Source organism: Sinocyclocheilus grahami, unplaced genomic scaffold (assembly GCF_001515645.1).
Source record: "Sinocyclocheilus grahami isolate Dianchi unplaced genomic scaffold, SAMN03320097.WGS_v1.1 scaffold684.1, whole genome shotgun sequence".
Taxonomy (NCBI): Eukaryota; Metazoa; Chordata; class Actinopteri; order Cypriniformes; family Cyprinidae; genus Sinocyclocheilus; species Sinocyclocheilus grahami.
This window is the reverse complement of record NW_015505863.1, coordinates 377,601-398,249: the sequence shown is the minus strand read 5'-3', so window position 1 is coordinate 398,249 and position 20,649 is coordinate 377,601. Positions and strand designations below refer to the sequence as shown.

General features: G+C 42.8%; 1 protein-coding gene across 2 annotated transcripts; it reads right to left on the bottom strand.

Moving 5' to 3' along the window:
- Window positions 1–909: 909 nt before the first annotated feature.
- LOC107559423 (ankyrin repeat and KH domain-containing protein 1-like) lies at window positions 910–19,815 on the bottom strand. Of its 2 annotated transcripts, none has more exons than XM_016243243.1 (32): window positions 19,583–19,815; window positions 19,138–19,300; window positions 17,993–18,140; window positions 17,595–17,828; window positions 14,747–14,841; window positions 14,415–14,652; window positions 13,531–13,722; window positions 13,341–13,450; window positions 13,152–13,239; window positions 12,527–12,654; window positions 12,270–12,413; window positions 12,015–12,117; window positions 10,262–11,134; window positions 9,261–9,394; window positions 9,007–9,118; window positions 8,771–8,916; window positions 8,540–8,682; window positions 8,233–8,446; window positions 7,775–7,950; window positions 7,518–7,680; window positions 7,292–7,387; window positions 7,078–7,194; window positions 6,780–6,945; window positions 5,613–6,102; window positions 5,166–5,321; window positions 4,762–4,911; window positions 3,025–4,667; window positions 2,575–2,739; window positions 2,217–2,471; window positions 1,879–2,054; window positions 1,566–1,730; window positions 910–1,480 (listed from the first exon to the last, which is right to left on the bottom strand). In XM_016243243.1, the coding sequence occupies exons 1-32, from the start codon at window positions 19,774–19,776 to the stop codon at window positions 1,421–1,423; spliced, it is 7,437 nt and encodes a 2,478-aa protein (XP_016098729.1). In that variant the 5' UTR covers window positions 19,777–19,815; the 3' UTR covers window positions 910–1,420. The 2 variants fall into 2 exon arrangements, with proteins under 2 accessions (XP_016098729.1, XP_016098730.1); XM_016243244.1 differs by having other exon boundaries at window positions 19,138–19,285; window positions 19,583–19,814.
- Between the last annotated feature and the right edge of the window lie 834 nt (window positions 19,816–20,649).

Below are 20,649 nucleotides of genomic sequence, written 5' to 3'. Positions count from 1 at the left end.
CAAAGTGCGATCGGGTACCATGTGGGAAAAACACTCACACAAAACGATCACTAGTTCTAAAATACATCCTGCGATTAAAAACAAACACACCAGGTCATCTTACCTCCAGGAGTTGTTGAAAACACTGTTCCTCCAGGAGTTTGACTGTAGCTGTCAAGGAGTGGAGACCGGTTGGAGCGGCTTGGAATCGGGCAGGTCGACGAGGCTTCGCAGCTGGTTGACATGATGAACCTGAATTTAAGCTCGAGACTTGAATGCACACGCGCTAAGATCTTGGCCGATCTGCTGTAGCCTTGAGTGTCTGTGCGCTGCACAAGTAGTAAATCTCTAGGGAGGAGATTTCTCACGTGCTGCAAACGTGGACATCTGGCCAATCAGAAGGACGATTCCACCACCGACGCGCAGCGCTGAGGCCCTCAACAGGGAGCAAGTGTTTAGAGCCATTTCATGGAACGTAAACTCTTCGAACAGCACGAAATTGGGCACATGATGTGAACTCTAGGATAAGATATGACAACACCTTGTGCTGTACTGAAAGCCCGATCTACCTCTCAGGATGACCTATCCTGTCTACATATGCCTCCCCATATTTGCAGTACATTTTGTCATTGCATGCATGACCAGATTAGAGTTCTATATCCCAACAGTCTTTTTTGTGTGTGTGCGCTGCCCATATCACAAGACATCACTTTAATTCCTGGTAGATCACCAGATTTTCAGAACATAGGCATTTAAAAAAACGTGAAAGTTACGCCACAGAATATTTGTCTTAACATCAAGCACTAGTTTCTGTGCTTTACCCTATAGTTACCCATGAAATAGTCATACTTTTAACAGAACTTGGATTGAGTCGTCAACCATGTAAAAAAATAAAACTGATCGAAATAACACGCACACCAGATACATTTCCAACTTTTTATTGAATATTAAGGTAAATATTTCACATTAATACAGGCTACATAAAGTAGAGCCACTATACGACATGAAATTTACTCTCATTTTTAACCCTTTTTCAGTATGTAAACAATTATACAGGTATTTACCACTCTAAAAGGTCTGATTTCGTTCTTTAAGCAATCATCTAGGTCTTGGCCAAGTATAAATAGCGCACTGTCCTATTGAGCCCTGCCGACCAAGAACACTTTTACGTGGGGCTTAAATGTCAAAATGGCTATACTACTCAGAATGTATCCTGTTGAACAGGCAATTGATTTGTTCATAGACAGTGGTAAACACTAAATCCACACTGGATTCTTTCTTTTTAGTTAGGCACATCAAGGGTGTCCATCTCAAATTTCTTAACTTGTTTAACATTTTTTGGGGACACATCTAGGTTAATACCACGTCTCAGTAATTAGGTAATTATCTTGTTCTTTTTAACGTGTTTCTTGTTACTGCTCCTAGGCCTCTCGATCACTGTTTAGTTGACATGATTCAGATGCACATTTCCCACATGTGGTGCCCAAGTGCCTGGCCATACCTGCAACAAAGATTCAAAGAGTTAGATAGCAAAAGGGGCTGTAATTTACAAACACTTTCAGGTGGGGTCCACTAAAAGCAATTACCTGCTGTGGGTCTGAATTCTCAGCAGTGTTGGGAACAACCTTTAGGATGGGATTCCAGGCAGGGTCAGAAGTGTGAAGACCATTGTATACAGGGCCTCCAGGACCCTCCGCCATCTGCGGGTGAGGAGGGATCATCGTGCCACCGTACATTGACATTGGCAACCCCTACACAGTCCATAAAACCAAACATTTGTGATAAGATCTACAAATTAAAATTCCCCATTTTGAATTTAACTAATAAAACAACCTAAAAGATTAAGCATATCATATATATATAAATTATATTTTTAAAGAGTCACTGTATAGTACGTACCTTTGGAAAATCCATGAAGTTGGTGGGAAGAGGTTGGTGGAAAGTGTTAGAAGGAGCCACAATCCCAGTATCATCTCGTTCCATAGCCTGGTGCTGAGAGAAGGCCGACGGCTCCTGCATCTGCTGGTGCATCACTGGCCCTCCCATCAGGGGCTGAGACCAGCCTGACATTGTCTCTGTGAAGAACAGAGACAGATATTTATTAACTTCTAAACCCAACACTTCACATTTAGTGCAATGAGTTACATTAAAACAATTGTCACTGCATACGCAAATGTTTATTTATTAACATGTAGCACAATTTGTAAATGTTGACTACATCTCAGTCACAGACGCACCGGAGGCACTGCCCACTCCAAAAGACCAGATGCCACCCTGTCCAACCGGTGGGGTGTAGCTGGTGGGCAGCATGGTGTGGTTGACGGAGCCAGTTTGCCGGATACGGGCCAGGCGCTCTGTTCCAATTGGAGGGGGCACTTTGCGGTCCTGCTGGTTGGAGCTACTAGGTTTTGTCTGGATCAAAGCGGGAGTCACCGTAGATGTGCAAAGAGGTGAGGATGCCCCGGAAGATACGGAGGGCACTGGAGATTCACCTAAAATCAATGAGAAATGAAGGGACCATCAGAAAGAACACATGAGCAATAAAAAGTAATGCTGTCCGTGGTGCATCTGCATCAGAAATACTTATTCACGTACAAGAGGTGGAGGCACTCCAGGGATGGGGAGAGAAGTGCTGGCGGCTGAAGGAGGGTGTGCCCACAGGAGCAGGACCCGGTAGGAACACAGGGCTGGCAGATATGCTTGTGGTAAAGTTGGGGAGCGCAGTGGACACGGACATAGAGTTGTCCATGGGGTGAATACCTGTGATACAGGGTGAACATAAAAGAATGGACCCCAATCACAAAACAAAGCAGCAAGGACATCAGCAATAGTGCATGTTATTTAATGCAGGAGTGTCCAATCCTGCTCCTGAAGGGCCACGTTCCTACACAGTTTAGCTCCAATCCTAATTAAACACACCTGAACCATCTAATCAAGGTCTTCAGCCCTAGAAATTTCCAGACAGGTGTGTTGAAACAGGATGATGCACGAAGGTGGCCCTCCAGGAGCAAGACATGACACCCTTGATGTCTAGACTGCACTCACCAATGGGACTGGAGACAATTCGCTGCGAGGAACAGCGATATCCAGGAGCTTTTGAGCCATCGGGAGGAGGTATTACACTTTCAATCTGCCCCATTCCACTTATGTAGGCGTTAGTTGGGGCACTGTAGGGCTGCTCCGGAGGGTTACGTGCAGGTAGATGGCAGGCACCCCAAACCTGGTTGTTGCCCACCTGGTTGCTGTCAAAGATGCTGCTAAAGTGATTGAAGATAGCCGCAGGGCCAAAGTTAGGGGGCAGTTGCGCTTTTCCACTGTGCAGGTGCATTTGAGAGCCATTTATCATGCCCATAGTGGAGGACATTTGAAGAGAGGGAGGGGGCATGCCTGTCGGAGCCAGGCTGGGCTGAGGTGGAGGCTGTTGCTGTTTGTGGGGTTCCTGTGAGGCTCCCGGAGGCACAAACACAGATTGCTGCTCCGGAAGGGCCCCTGGAGTCATGGGGTAGTAGGGTGCCGGTGGCTGCATGCGTGGGGACACACCGGACACATTGGGGGTGGCGTAATGAGGTAAGGCGCTGCTGGTATTAGTGACTGCACTGCTGCAGGTTGGAGGTGGCAGACGTGTGACAGGGTGAGATGAGCCTGGCTGTGATGAGGAAGAGGAACTGGGTTCTGTGCTGGAGGGAAAGTGTGACTGAAGCGGCTGCCGGCTCTCGGGTTGTACAGGCAGCATCGAGGGGCCAGAGGGAGATGAGGTGAAATGCAAGGAAGCAGAGGGGCTGGGCCCATCAGATGGAGCTCCTGCGAGCTCTGTGATAGACTTCTCATTTGCAGGGGTGCTAAGGCTGGCTGGCTCTGGTTTGGGGGGAGGGGGATACTGTGGAGGTGGAACAATGGGTGCAGATAGAGGTGGAGGGGTCGTAGGGGTTGTGGGAGCACAGCTGATGGTAGAGGGAGCAACTTGCGCCGAGAGAACACTGCTGCCTGTAGAGGCCACAGTAACTCCAGCTCCAGACTTAGGCTCTGTTGAGAAAAGCTGCTTCCTGACTGAGGAAGGCGTGGGGGTGTTGGCGGGTGCAAAACTGGTGGGAGAAGTGGTGGAGGCAGTGGGAATCGAGGTGCTGGAAACGGGAGCAGCGGGATGCTCAGTGTGGGCCAGAGCAGAGCTGGTAGGACGTAGCACAGAATTACCACAGTGTTTGGGTGAGCTGTTAGCACTACCAGGGCTTACAGGACGAACAGGGAAAGGACCCCAAGTGTTGGGAGATGATGAGAACGTGCCACCAAATTGCGCCATGGGTAATCGAGGGTGGCGGATCTGGTTCATAGTCTGGGCTGCTAGAAGGGCCAGCTGAGGATGAGCATAAGCAAGTGGTGGCAAAGAAACGAAGGGGGGCCTGACGCCCGGTGCCATAGTCTTGCCCAACTTGCCAGCCTGCTGAGCTGTGAAGTTGGTGGAGGATTGGAAAGACAAGCTGGAGGAGGGCACTACAGATGGCAGGCCTTTTGAACTGGCCGCAGTAGTGCTTGTGGCCCCAGTGGAGGTTGTGTAGGTGGAGCTGATTTTGGTGTTGGCGCCAGGCGGCCGGATGTGGTTACGAGGGATCAGGTCCTCCAGCTCTTTGGCTGGGTCCTGGATCAGCGCGTTGATCAGCTGCACCGCATGCCGTGTTGACTCGGTGCCACCTCTGCAAACCAAGAGAGTAAATATATGTAAGCAATTTCAGCAAGGAGAATCGGTCAATTTGCTAGTGTCCTAAAAACTTTCTGCATAATTTTTACCTGATTGTAATCATTCTCTCTCCATTCTTGTCCTTCTGTTTGTCCACATCGATGTGTGCGCCTGTAACGTCTTGGATGGCCGTAATGTTGCAGCCACCTCTACCCATAATCCGAGACACCACAGAGGCAGGGACAGAGAGCTTCTTGGATCTAAGGGAGAAATGACAAAGCTAGATTTCTGCCCAAGCGAAACACCAACACAGCACAGTACTCCAGTGTTTGCAAGCACCTTTAAATTCTGTTGCACGTTTTTGGAACGTTGCTAAGTCTAGAGAGCTTATCCCTAAGTTTCTAAGATATTCGGATCCTTAGACATGGCTTACGTCCTTGCTTCACTGTAAATCTTTTAGATTTTTTTTATCCTGTTACTTTTAGATTGCAACATTAAAAAAAGTGCCCCTCACCTCCGAACCACCTCTTTCCATCCCTCTTCTCTCTTCTGGCCCCTCTTTGGGCTAGTGAGATTCATCTTACTGTTGGGCGAGGTGATTGGCAGTGAAATGGTCTTGAATGAAGGGGGCAGGGAACTGGGGGTCAAGTCACTGTTGATTTCATGAGATCTGTTAATGTGAACAGAAACAGAAGTTTAATCATCTTCCCAAAAACACTTTTTTTTTTTTTGCAAAAATGGAAATGCAGTATCTTGTCAAATCACAAGAAAGACTTCTCTTTGCAATTTGTAGTTACTACCTGTAGTGAAATGTAGCATATTTTACTACCAAAGTTCAAGAAAATAAACTACTAGATAAGACCTGACAAATGCTGAGATAATGATGTGACATTTGGAGCAAGTAACTTTGTCTTGAATTGCACAATGCAGTAGCAGCAAGCAGGAGTACATCAATACTTACTTCTGCTGTGGTTTGGAGATGGACACCATGACCTTCTCCTCACGAGAGCCCATCAGTGATGGCCCCTGCCTCTTCTCACTTACGAAATATGGCTGGTTAGAGCATGCAAGGACTGAAGGGGCAGAAGAGGACAACGGTGAAGGCAGATCAGGGAGCTCCTGACTCTTACTGCCATTGCTGCTCTCACTGTTGCAGTCAGTGCTATCTAGATTTGAGTCGCTGGTGCCTCCCGGTGCCCCACCCCCTCGAGGTTCTCCATGGATCTTATTTTTGTCAGCTTTCTGCTGCGCCAATGCCACCTGTGGGTCCTGAAGAATTATCGGTTCGGTAGGTGAATCCTTGGTCTTGTTCTTTTTGCGATTGATGCTTGGTGTGGTGGCCACATTGGCTCGCTTTTTGCCGAACGTGTTAGTGAAGGTTGTGGAGGTGGCAGAGATACCGATGGTTGTGGTGGTGGTAGCACTTGGGGGCTCAATGGGAACCTCCTCTTCTGAAAGTGGGAAAAACAATGATGACAAAAGGTTAACGATGCATCAGAAATCAGAACAGGAATGGTTTACAGAAAAAAAAAAATAATTTAGTCAAAAATAAATAATTCACTCAAATAAAAGTTTATAAATATCAAAATTGAGCATAAGACCGTTTTTTTATATCAACCTTAATATGTTTCTACTCCAATTTGTTGAAACATCATCTGTAATATAAACTTGATTTCATGAGCAAATATGATACATATAATATAGCAGATATATTTAGCAAAATATAGAATTATTTCTCTCTAGAATTTTTTTTTCTAGGGAACTAACAAGCTATGGGCATTGAATGGCTTTCCTGATGTAAATGTAACGTTACGCATATACAAGTTTTGAGATTTTTTTTCTGTGGTTCGCTTGAACTGAGGTTGTTAAAACGATCTGTTAGCAACATTAAAGAGTGTCAGAATTACATTTGTTTTCAATTTCGAGACAAAGTCTGACTTTTCATATTTTGTCAATTTTGTTTCATATCAAAAGACAAACAAATCACAAAGCTTACTAAAACTATTGGATAGGAAATAATGTTCAGTGAAGTTTTGTTCCGAAAATAGCATTTTGATAAAAAATAACTGAAGCTGAAGGTAAGCATTGTCTGTGAAATCTGGGTATAAACGGACAAGGTGTTCCTCACCTTCTGCAGAGTCCTCCTTTTGATCCTGAATCTCACAGAAAACCTCTTTCACTTTAGCCTCTTCTTCCTCCAGCTTCCTCTTCTGCTCTTCCTTCTTTTTCTTGCGCTTCTCCTTTCTCTTCTCTCGCTTTACAGCCAGAGCCTGCTTTTTGCTTTCTTCACGAGACTATGATATAATTTGAGAAGAACTTAGTTCACCGTGATACATCATGCTGCAGAATGTTGTGACTAATATAAAAATCCTCAAAAAGTTAGTTAGCTCAATAGTTAGACTAACTGGTAATCTGAAGATACAAACCTTCTCCAGATCAAGTTCCTTAAGTAGAATGCTGGCGTTCTTGTTTGCCTCAGCCGCCTGATGATCTTTGGCTTTGACAATGGTCTCCATGCACTGATGACACTTCTTCAGCAGTTCCTGCAGAGTGACAATGTGAACGTGAATTCAAGACTTCCGTCAAATCATGCAAATAGTCCTCTATGGCGATATAAGGCTGTGTTTTTGTCTTTTATACCTTATCTGCAATAGTTGCAATGTATCTCATGCACTCAATGTCAGATGGGAACTGGTTGACTTCCTTCACCAGGTACTGCACCACTTTTACATGACCCTAAAAAGAATATATTTCAGTACTTTACAACAGATTATCATCCATTATTTTTCTACAGAAGAGCAGCAGTGACATTTAGTCATAAGCCAAGATGTTCATCAATCCTATGGACGCATGACAAACTGCTCACCTTGCGGAACGCTGCCATGAGGGGGGTTATTTTGCGGTTGTCTGCTGCATCCACATCAGCTCCAGCCTGCACCAACAGCTGCACCACATCAAAGTGGCCACCGTTAGCAGCAAGCCACAAAGGGGTGTTCCCCTTCTTATTTCGCACGTCAATGTGAGCCCCTCTACATTAACAGAGCAGAAACAGCAGCATGAGATGTTACATTCTGGAGAGAGGACTGACTGGTATGGTACACTACCAGTGTTACAAAGACACACCTGCTAATGAGAAGCTCACAGAACTTGTAATGACCCTTGTCTGCAGCAATGGTGAGGGCAGTGTCACGAGAGGAGGGAACTGGAGGGGCATTGACATCTGCCCCTTTATCCAACAGCACACGGCCCACTTCAGCATAACCGCCAGACGCAGCCTCCATGAGAGGGGTGAGGCCAGTCTAGTGCAAGGAAAGGTCCCATTAACATTTAGTTTCATATTAAGGTAATAAACAAATATTCTGCTAAAACTCAACACGTGCTAGGTTTTCATTTTTAAAATTTGCTCTTGCAATTTAGTGCCAAAAGAACACATGAAGTACATATATTTTATGTTTTTTAAATGCATTTTTACACACTTAAAGCTTTATTAAGTTATCGCATATAAATTTTTTCCGTATCATGCCACCCTACACAAGGACCACACTGCCCAAGTACCAACATGTGGAAAGGTGATCAAAGACCTTAGCGCGGTGTTCCACGTTGGCCTTCCGGTCCAGAAGCAAGCTGACAACCTCTGCTCGGCCTTGGAAGCAGGCCAAGGTCAGTGCTGTGTTACGATTGGTCTCGATCTGTGCATTGATGTCAGAGCCCATGTCTAACAACAGCTTCACCGCAGGCACGTGGCCGTTCATGGCTGCCAACATGAGCGGAGAAATGCCCAGCTTACTGCCAGTCCTGAAAGAGAAATACGTTTATACTGTTAAAACAAACAGCGTCTTAACATAAGTCTTAACATCTGATCAAATCAATGGGAGCAGATGCTCTGACCTAGAGTTGATCTCAGCACCAGCATTCAGAAGGATCTTGATGATGTTGACGTAGCCCCCCGAGGCGGCCAGGCTGAGCGGGGTGTAGTCAGAAACGTTACGGTGCTCCTTATTAGCCCCACGGAGCAACAACAGCTCCACCACCTGTAAAAATGGAGATAAAGTAATGTACTTCCACGTCTTTGGTGCATTTTGGATGGTTTAAGAGGCAGAGTTAAAAACGTTAGGGTACCTCTTGTCTACCACCTGAGCAGGCGAGGGACAGAGGGGTGTCTTTGGTCCTCTCAGACTGAGCTTCAATGTCCCCTCCCTTGTCCAGTAGGATCTCCACCACACCCACATGGCCTGCAGTGGCAGCTAGAATTAGGGGAGTGAACCCTGTGGGCAGACACATAGAGCGACGCTCAACATTTCTGTAAATTTACTATACCGATACAACTTCACAGAACAAATGATGGAGCCTCTTACCCTTCTTGTCTCGGTGCTCGATGTTAGCCCCACGTGCAATGAGCACTGAGACGAGCTCTTCATGGCCACCAGCGCAGGCCAGAGTCAGCGCCGTGTCATGATTGCTCTCAGTCTGAGGGGGAAAATAGACTAAGATACTTAATTCACTTAAAAACAAATAGGGACAAACTGATGCATAAATGTATGATGTCTACAAATGTTCCACAGCATTAATTTTGCTGCATGTGTGTTAAATGCCGAGAAGGTGGTCTTACATGTGCGTCAATGTCCACTGAGGGGTACAGAGGGAGCATGGATGGTGGGGAGACGGTGTTGATGGGCGTCTGTGCGGAGGGCTGAGGGGAGGGCGAAGTTGTAGTGTTTACCATAGGCACTCTGCTGTTCACAGCTGCAAAGACAGAGTCAGACCAGTGCTATTTTAGTATCATTTACTATTATAGTATTTATTCATATTTTGAATCGGCTTTTATTTTAATATTTTCATTTTAGTAATATGTGCTTTTGTCATTTTTATTAGTTTCATATTTTTATTTAGATTTATTCTTATTTCAATTTTAGTCATTTTAGGCAACATTTCTAATTTTAAGCTTTTCATCTACTATTTATATTTTATTACAGCTTCATTTCAATCACCCAAAATAATTTTTAAATAGTTTTAATTTATGTTAGCAACACTTAGTCACACACATTAAACCACAGTGACTCCAGCAATAATATATCCCCGTACTAAAATTACTACATTTGTAAATAAAAAATTAAAAGCATATAAAAACAGAAGAGATTATAGCTAATTTGAAGACCGCCTGAATTGGCTCAATCAGAAGTTTCCTTTCACCTGTACTGCAGAATTTCCCATTAAAAAAAAGTTAGAGCAGGTCTTCTTGAAGTGCTCATCCCCAACCATTTTTAATTTACATCAGTTATAAATCATTATTTGCTATTGCTAGTCAATAGCAGGTGATAATAGGGGGAGGGATATTCCTATTCTAGAGACTGTTTGATTGGCCATATATTTGTACACATATACACCCATTTGTGCAGAGAGAAATACTATACATTTTAAATGTGTAGATATACACAACTTTTGGGAGCAGACTAACATAAATACTGTTAATCAGGCATACATTTTAGCATAATATGTGCTAAAAGCCAAAAGACCGATCTAACTGCCAATGGTAATGCAGTTATTCCATTTCTTATCATTGGTTGACATCCTGAAAGGAAACAAAGACAGCCACAGTTGCAGTGAGCTCACCCGCCATGATGTCATCAAGCGTATCTGTGAGCGTCTGTGCGGGCGTGGCGACCATGAGTCCGTCGGGTGCCTGTGCGAGAAGCCCTGGCCCCAACCCCGTCAGCTGCTGGCCCAGCAACACCCTCTGCAGGTCTGGGCTGCTGCTTCCCGGGTACTCGGCGTTACTGAAGTCTGTGGACTGCTGCAGGGTGAGAGGCTGGATGGGAACGAAGCTGGTCTGCAGAGGAGGACTCTGGAGGACCTGGTTGTGAGGCGGTGGAGGTGGTGGCAGCTGTGTTGCCTCTCTGTACAGAATGGTGTCCACCTGTGGCAGCTTGGCACAGTCGATATTGTCTTCATCCTCTTCCTCATCTTCGTCCTCCTCGTCCTCCTCATTGGTAGGGGTGGGCCTGTGGTCCTCCTCTTTGCGATTAACCTCGTATTCATTGTCTGAGCCCAGCTGTGTGGCCTGCAGGGGCAGGGGGGTGCCGGGCATCTCCACCCCTGCCGCCTGCCCCAGCTCCTCCTTGAGCCCCTTGGTCTCCATGTATTCTTTGGTGAACTGCTGCTGCGTCTTCAGCTGCAACTGCCGCTCCACCTTCTGCAGCTCCTTTAAGATCTTCTTCTTCTTCTGCACCTGCTCCTCGCGACTCTTCTTTAACTCTTCGATTTTGTCTTTGGTGAGTGGCTCACCCTGGATGAGCTCGAGCGACTGCAGCTGGGCCTTCTCAATGGCACTGATGCGCTGGCCCAGCTCGTTCAGCTTGCCCTCCGTCTCCTCGACGATGCATTCCAGAGGCTGGTATGGGTGAAAGGGCGGCAGCAGGTCGGCGTCTAGGCCACCTGAGGCTACGGAGTTGTTCTGAAGAGAGCTGAGCCTCTGCTTGGACGCACCTAAGAGAAAAACCAAACAAATGCTCAAACCCAAGAACCCCACAATTCATGCATGCGTGCAACTCATCAACAGAGTCTAGTCATTCAAGTCAACTGAATGCGTTTCTCTGCTGCCCAAGGCATTTCAATACTTAAAGTCCCCCTTTACACCAGGCATTTCATATCTGATAGTTTCTGGATGTTTTTAGCAGGATTGCATTTACACCATCATTCCAATGCATCTCAATTGTGAAGGCAGTGTCTGTAGTCTTTCAACACAATCACTGTAATGACTCAAAGTGATGCATTGATTATTTGCAGCCTAAATAAGCATGCATATTACTTGTCTATATGAATGTAAATATCGAAAACGCACTTTCATTTATACCTACATTAAATATTAAAAAGACCATTTTAAAGGCTTTTATCCTCCCATAATGCATTTAGAGTGTATTGTGTAAGTTGGCATGCAATGTGGTCAAGCATAATTTTATTGTGAAACAATCACAGAAACTGTATGAAAATGTCAGGTGGGGAAGCCTAAGTGAACTCTTCATTAGTGAACTGATAGCAGAGAATTGATGATCCAACATCAGTTCATAAATGCTATGTTCACACTGTCAGACCAAATCTGATTTGTGTATCCAATTTGAAATCCAATCAGAGCGGTCAGACTGAAACAGATTTCCAGAAATGTGATTTGAATAAGAAATCAAACCACATATGAATGCAGCTTGAAACAGATTTGTAAAAACCTTTTTTTGCCATTCATGCTTGCTAAATATGATTGGATTCCCACGGGATATGCACACAAATCATATTTTCGACTGACAATCTGAACAAGGCTATAGTTATCTTAAGCAAAACATCTGATTAGAATAACTTTACTAGACAAACTAACCTTTGCTTGTAATGGGTGGGGGCGTGGGGATAGTGGAGGGCACTCTGTCTGGCTCCTGGGGGGGCACCACCATAGCCAGGGCTTGGAATGGGACTCGAGGGGCCTGTATGTCAAACAAAATGAATCTATTAAGTAAAAGTGCAAACTATTTTATAAAACATTCATGTTACATACATTTGGATCTTTCACAGCATTAGGTAAATGTAAAAGAGGGTAATTTGTAGTGACTGTTATATTGTGTACGTTTCCGCTCACCTGAGAAGTGTCATGAGAGGGGGGTGTGAGCTGGGACAGGTCAGGGGCAGGGACTGATAGAATGTTGTTTGGGTAGTCTAGCAAGTAGGACACCACATTAGTGTGACCACCTTTAGCAGCTTCAATCAGCATCGTGGACCCATCCTGTGAGCAGAAGAGAAACTCTAATTAACAAAGGACCGACCAGAGCTTGTGTGACCACATAACACCCATTAGCATCTGTAGAGTGTAATTCTCAGGGAGGCTGAAACCCTCACCTTCAGTCTGTGGGTGGGGTCAGCACCATGGGCCAACAGCAGCTCCACCACAGCCAGGTGGCCTCCCGCACAAGCCAGAGAAACCACAGTGTGATCGTTGTTGGCTGTTGCTCGATTCACATTAGCACCTGCAGACATAAATGTGAAAATTAATTTCAAAATTCAATGCAAAATAACAAACAAATGGGGAAGAAGCAGACAGAAAAAGTTATTCATTGTTGTTCCTCATCATTTGATGCAAATATATAAACCATTTATAAATATACTACCATTTAAAACTTTGGGGTCAGTAAGTTTAAGTACTTAATACTTTTATTCAGCAAGCACACATTAAATTGATCAAAAGTGGCAGTAAACAATTTGTAATGTTACAAAATATTTTTGTCAAATAAATGCTGTTCTTTTGAATTTGTAAAATGTATCAATGTTTTCACAAAAATATTAAGCAGCACAACTGTTTTCAACACAGATAAGACATTTTTTGAGTACCACTGTGCTGTGCTGTTTTGAGTTCACTGTGCTGATAGCAAAGACCTAATTAACTGGTGACGAAATGTATTGTTGACTATTTTAATTATTTGACTATTTGTTTGTTGCAGCCTAAGTTTGGGACATGCCAACTTGCCTTTGCTGATGAGAAACTGCACAGTGCACAGGTGTCCTGCTCTGGCCGCTTTCATCAGTGGAGTCCTGCCCCCTTCTGATTCATGTTCCTGAGAAACAAAGACACCAGTAAGCTACAAAAAGGCTTTAATTGCATAAAACACAAAAAGGAATAAAAATGCAATAATAGTAAACCAGGATATCCACAAACCAGGTCAGCCCCTGTTTGCAGCAGCACATCGGCCACATCTGTGTGTCCGTTCTCACAGGCGTATGTCAGAGCTGTGTCACCTGTGGCTGTTGTGGCGTGGACGTTAGCCCCTGAACAGACAGAGTAGTGTGTGAACACCGTGTCATAGAAAGGAGTAATTTCAAGAATTACATCCAACGCAAGGCTTCACCTGCAGCCAACAAGTATTTGACCAGCTCCAGATGCCCCTCTTGTGCAGCCTCCATGAGCGGGGTGGAGCAACCCAACTCAATATCCGCCCCAGCTTTGATGAGGAAATCAGCCACCTCTAGGAAGCCTCCGCAACACGCCAGAGTCAACGCCGTCTCCTGCGTCTCCTCTGTCTGAGCGTTAATATTTGCACCTAAACCAGCCAATAAAAAAAAAAAAAAAAAAAAACCATCCTACAGTTTGTGAACAAGAATGAACTTACAAGGGAAACTTCGCAGAAATACAAAGCTTGCAGTGATAAAAACATCCAATTCATCCTCTCTCTTGTCTAAATAGATTCCGGTTTCTCATTACCGACTTAGGTTCTGTTTACAACCTGGTATTAAGATGCATTTTCAGTGATCCGTTCACAAGTGGCCAGTAGAGACGCATTAGCATACACCTGGTCCTAACATACATTTTAAATCAGTTTCCTGCGAACGCTTGTGTTCAGATTTTATTTAGTACCAACCCTCATTCGCAAGTGGGAATGGAATCAAATGGAAAAGGTATGAATTGTAACAAAGATTTCAATCATAACCTGTGCGTTTTGACACAAAATAGCAAAATTGGAAATGATTGTTTTGGTAAGATTTCTCAAAACGCATCCCATAACCCCTGGCTTACAACATGGCTTTTGTGGCTGCTCGATTGCATTCGGCTGTATGGCATGTTTTCAACTACCTCTGGAAGTGGCTAAAAGTGGGCTCAAAACGTTTTTAACATTTATACCCCATGTGTATTAAACACTGGCTGCTTGTAATCGGATCAACAAAATTGCACCTTAAAACCAGGTGTAAACAGGTCCTATGGGTAAAGTCTACAAAACTGAGGTGACCCCAGTACCTTGTGCCAAGAGCAGCGCTACCATCTCTTCATGGCCCTCACGAGCTGCCTCCATCAGTGGAGTGTAGCCCTCATCGTTCACCTCCTCCAGGTTGGCCCCCCTCTCGATCAGAAGCGCTGCTAGCTCCACGTGGCCCCCGCAGGCAGCCAGCGTCAGAGGCGACTCAAATGAGTCAGCAGGCATGTTTACCTGCGCCCCGCTATCCAATAGCAGCCGTGCCACCTCCACATGCCCATCCTACACAAAACCACCATGAGAAAAACATCTCAAAAGACCTTCACACACATCAGAGGAAGAACCTACAGACTGTGTACAAAGAAGATAGTGTTACCATGCAGGCCTCCATGAGTGCAGTGTGCATCTCATCTGTCTTGTGCTCCTGGTCGGCTCCTGCTTCTAAGAGAAACCTGACCATGTCCAAGTGTCCTAAAGATCAGACAGAATAGAATTAGTATCACCCCAAAATGTACCAAACTGATTGATTTTATAATATACAGTTTGGCATATGGTTTCAATGACCATGTTTACATGCACATCATTGTCAAACTAAGGTCTATATTTTGGTTAGGTCTTTATTAGTCTCAGCCTCAGACGTCACGCCCGCGGATCATCTGATGCATATGGCACACAAAATTGGAAACACTTCAGGAGTTTCGAAGTCGTCATCGGATTGGTTAAAAGATACAGGATTTCCAGGAGACGTTTGTGTGTCGCGTTCTTTAACATTCCTCCTGGAAACAAAGATGCCCTAACACCAAACCCGCTCATGGAAGAAGTAAGCCATCATATGTTTACAACTGTGACCATGAGTGCTTATCAGGATCAACTAAACCCTGGATTTTCAAAAGTATGTGAAATATTTAAAGTTCGCAGCATAGAAGCTTTAAAATAAGTCCAAGAGTTTTACACACCGGTCAGTTATTGTGGGGACATTTCCACACACCTAAACATGACATGGCACAAAGTGAAATGTGATTGGTTGCTTTATCTGTCAGTCATATGGCCTCTTGGGCGGTTCTTGGCCATTCAAAGCGGCCAAGGTTCCCAGACCTTCTGCCGTCAGTCTGAAGGTCTGGCTATGCGAGACTAGGTCTTTTTTATGAAAGGACAGTAATAACATGCTCCAAAGCTATTGGAATATTCCGGTATACTAGTTTGGGCTCAGTAAGAATTTTTATTTTTATTTTTTTTATATTTTCAAATGTAATGTATTCCCGTGATGGCAAAGCTGAATTTTCAGCAGCCATTACTCGCTGGATCCTGTTCCGGAAAATGTCAGATTTAAATTTGTAATATTTAAACTGACCAGTGTAACCTTTTATATGTTTGGTTGACTATTTTATTTTGATAATGAATAGACTGCGATGTAAGTTTGAATTGCTAGAATATGTGGGGCGTGTGTACATATGTAAACATTATTTAATTACCATTATAACTAGCTATCTCACAAAGTTTTGCTCACTCAGTGTTTTTTTTTTTATTTTACAGTGGGGTAATTTTGGTGCAGTGGCACAAGATGGCTTGATTTAAATCTTTGAATTGAATAAAAAAAATGACAAGTAAGCAGTCAGTAATAAAATAAGAACAAATAAAGACATTAATAATAATAGCACAAATAAAAAATAACGACAGTTTGAATTGCTAGAATATGTGGGGCGTGTGCGCGCGTGAGGCGCCGGTGCGATGAACAGCTGAAACATAAAAAAAACTAAATTTTTGGAGTAAGATATAATCCGCAAAAGTGTTTACTTTTATTTTTGCACACTCACAATAAAAACAAGATTTGTGCTTTTGCAAAATAAAGCAAACAAACAGAATGCGCGGTCATCCTTTCCGTGAACTTGTTTATGGAGCGCCGCGCCACACTTTTGTTTTAAATCTGTTAGTTTAATTAAGTCAGATATATTTCGCTTTTTCTTTTTTTTTTTTATGAAAACACATGGTTATTTTTATTTTAGGCTTATTACTTACGGGAAAACGTATAGTCAGTGTCGGTCACAGCGCCTTTTAATTGCTGGTTTGAATCCAGTAATTATTTATATACAAAGTATAAGCTCTGATTATGACAAGTGTGGTATAAAAGCTTTGTTTATTAGAGGAATATTTGGTTAGCTGGAAAATCTTACATCGCGACCATGCTTTTGGATGCCGTTCCATTTATGCGGCTTTGTTCTTGGTCACGAATTTCCACAAATTCAAAAATATTTAAGCATTATTTCTTTAACTAAATTCTCACCATCTAATCTAAAATTCATAATTAATTATAACTAGTTATGGTTAATTATTCATATTTCCCATGAGCTGAGTCGCTGCAAACCCTAAAATAAACCTGCAAAATTAGATTGTCATTCCCTTTTTATCAGTGTTTTCGCATCTCTTACTGTGGTAAACATGCGGAAGAGAAATTAAAGATTTCATGGCCATGAATTAAGAATTCGTTCAATGTATTAATTTGTTCCCTCATTTTAGTTAAATCATGGGTTAAGGAACAAAATTAATGAAACTTGGACAGTGGCCACAAATTAATAAGTCGTAGGAACGAATTAACAAGTTGTAGGAATGAATCCTTCCCCGCAGTGTCCCGCAGCCCTGCAACCTTCACCTACTTGTTTCAAATATGAAATAATTATCTGGGGAAATGACTGTTACTACATTTCTATTACATTCCATGTTGAAGAACTTTGTGTTGTTTCTATTTTAATGTACTTTTAAAGTTTAAATCACATTAAAAGCTTAAATTGTACATTGAGTCATCATCATTCGATGATGCATTTATATACGTCACTCACAGCCGCTCGCACGTGTTTTGCGCATGAGCCGCACGCAGCCCAAAATTAAACGGCTTAATCGACCATTGATAGCTTTAATCGATTGCATCTCTTATCGACAATTAATCGATCATTGATTAATCGTTGACATCCCTAGTCTGTACTCAATATAGCCATATTCACACTTTCAATATGCAGATACACATGAATGTACAATTACAGTGGATATTCTGAAAAAGCTTTTTACAAGACACTAAATTCAGATTAATACAGCCATATGGCTACTGTCCTATTTGATTTCAGGAAACCTGAAATTTTCTTAATCTTATGTTAAAATTGTACTTTGATAATCAGAATACCATATTCTGATTATCTTGTGTATGTAAACAGTCTATGATACAATGGACGCACCTTTATAGCAGGCGAGTGTGAGCGCGCTCTCCTTAAACTCATTGGAGTGTGTGTTGATTCCAGCGCCATACTCCAGGAGCACACGAGCGACCTCCACGTGGCCTGCACTGGCAGCCTCCATCAGCGGAGTGTGACCATTCTCGTTGTGATCTTCAATGTTAGCACCCTCCTTCAGCAACACCTTTACTACATCCAGGAAGCCTCCTGCACACGCATATGTCAAGGCTGTGTTTCCTGCAAGAAAGGGAAAGACAATGGATGAACAAGTTGTGTTTGCAAGCACAAGGTTTGGCTTGCATTAGGGTGAAAATGTACTTTACTCTTTTTGGTCCATTTAAGTCCACTTTCATTTCATACTGTTGTTGTCATTTTATTTATTTAAAAAAATGGTGTTGTACCCGTTGAGGACTGTGCGTTAACATCGGCTCCGTGCACTAGGAGCAGTTTGACGATGTCGACGTAACCACCGCTTGCAGCAGCCATAAGTGGTGTGATGTCTCCTTTGATCCCTCTGTCCTCCACGTTAGCATGCATGGCCAGCAAGACCTACAACCAGTCAAATCATATCAACAGATGTTTTTTTCCTAAACAACTACAGCGCATGCTTATACTAAAACTGAAAATTAAAGGTAACGCATGTAATTTCTTCACCACTAGTGGCACCATAAGCAACTGCAATCAAAAATAGAAGAATTGGTCAGGAAATAAGGATACTTATTTTTGACACTTACTGCACAATGTGATTTTCTGGATTTTTTTTTCTCATTTTGTCTCTCATAGTTGAGGTATACCTATGATGAAAATTACAGGCCTCTCTCATCTTTTTAAGTGGGAGAACTTGCACAATTGGTGGCTGACTAAATACTTTTTTCCCCACTGTGTATAACCTTAAATAAACCTTACATTTGAGATATTAAGGTATCAATATTAAGCATACTGGCCTTGATAATACACTAGTCAAGGAATTTTTTTGTATAGCACTTTTAACAATATACAGTTTCAAAGCAGCTTTACAGAATAATGATAGTAATAATATTCTTCTATATAATAGTATTAATGTTTGAAATATTTGAATATTTTGCCATAGTCACATTTAGCAGATTAGAGCTAGGTGATAATATAGCATATTTTGCAACAGTACAAGCAATCAATATTAGCTATATAGTATATTAATTTACACAAGTATATTGTATGCTAATAAAGTTGGATATACTATACATCTAACATTATATAGAGAAGTGTGTGGTAATATAATGTATATTTTGCAATGATATAAATAACTGCAAAGCTGAAAATTCCTATACTACTTCCTGTTTGGCTGAGAAATGGCAGATAGGAAATATTTCTGAAATGTATTTAAAAATAAAATGTTTTTTTTTCTAGTTCAGTTCAGTGCTGCTTCATGTGCAGAAATTACATGCATAACATTTAAATTATTTAACTAATTATTGAATTTACTTTTATTTATTATTTATACATGTGAGGAGGAGTTGTTTTGGTCATCAGCTTCAGGACTGGAAGTGTGTTTGAGTCTGTACAGTACCTGTGCGAGCTCATAGTATCCAGCTGAGCAGGCCAGACACAGCAGGCTCTCACCCTCCTCTGTGTGTTCGTTGACGCTGCGTCCCTCATCTAGCAGCTTCCGCACGGCATTCACGTCGCCGTCCGAGCAGGCCTCAGCCAGGCTACGGCTAAAAATAACCAGACTACTACAATTACTGCGACTGTGCAGGCGAAGCTAAGCTAACTACTCTAACTGAAGGCTCATGCTGGAGCAATAAGACTAACACAGCTGTTTGCATTTAATTACAAAGGTTACAAAATATCACGTGTGCTTTAAGCATTCAGACAATCGGTTATCATTAAAACACATTTAACAGTGCTTAGCTTTTAGCCTTAAGTCATTCTTGCTGATTGAACATGAACTTTGCATCATAATGTGTGGACAGAGGAGGAGAAATCATGTGTGCGTGAGAAAAGATGCCTACTTGTCGGCCTGGCTGGCGTTGAGCGTGTTTTCGGCCCTCATGCGTGTGAGGGCGGCGGCAGCCTCATCCAGCGCACAACTCACCGACGACGTCAAGCGGCGTAACACCTCTGGATCTGCAAAGGCTTTGCCATCGGCAGTGGAGAGTTTACCAATGCCTGTAGCATCCAGCCCCACACCAGCACCACACGCCATTCAGCAAGAACAAACGCATCCATGGTTAGTACAGGCCCAACACACTCACACACAGGAAATACAACGGCTAGTAAGCCATTTCACACCATGCAGTTTTAGTAATGTTCAAAGCTCCTACAGAGTTTCAGAATGGCATAACACACTATAAATGCCCAAAGAAATTATGCTGACGGTAACCAATGAAGGAAAAAAAGGCTGGTTATCAAATGACACGATTGCTACTAGAGGTTGACCGTTATTGCATTTTTTTTTTTGTCATTACTCCAATAACTAAGATGGGTGATAGGTTTTCAAACATATATACAGAATGTGTTATTCCTTAGTCTTTCTATAGCCCTGTATTCCTGTGATGGCATAGAGCCTATAGGAGTCAAAAATGCATGAAATCCCAGGTGCAAAAAAAAAAATCTCATTAACAAAATGATACAGATGTGCACACATCATGATTTTCTAACTATAAGTACCTTGAATTTTTTTAAATTCCCAATAAAATTAGACTTGGGTGGGTTAAGTAGGCTCACATGTGCCTGTAAGAGCAGGAAAGATTGCATAAAAGTGCCTGTGTGTGTCAGAGAGCTGTGAGAAAACAGGAGAGTCTAGTCGGAGACTAGTCAGTTTATATAAACTAGGGCAGGGTAATGGCAACTACCTTATTTGGGGTCAGAATCTTTTTTTTTTAAAGAAACTTATATTTTTAAATACATAACTCATTGAACTGATATCAGAAGTGAAGACATGCATAATTTCTTTTCATATACGTTTCCATATACCTGCAACCCTCTACACTGCGAGTAAATCACTCGCATATGCGACTAAATCTTACTCTGGGCGACTAAATGTCTATCGTTAGTCATTGGCTAATAGATTCTTAGA

What these genes read in the sequence shown, in the direction of transcription:
- LOC107559423 (XM_016243243.1), bottom strand. Translation starts at nt 19,776, where the DNA reads ATGGCGTGTGGTGCTGGTGTGGGGCTGGATGCTACAGGCATTGGTAAA. An exon ending in CAAATACTTGTTGGCTGCAG is followed by an intron (nt 13,451 to 13,530) that starts GTGAAGCCTTGC and finishes CTGTCTGTTCAG; the next exon opens with GGGCTAACGTCCACGCCACA. An exon ending in CCCACCCATTACAAGCAAAG is followed by an intron (nt 11,135 to 12,014) that starts GTTAGTTTGTCT and finishes TTTTTCTCTTAG; the next exon opens with GTGCGTCCAAGCAGAGGCTC.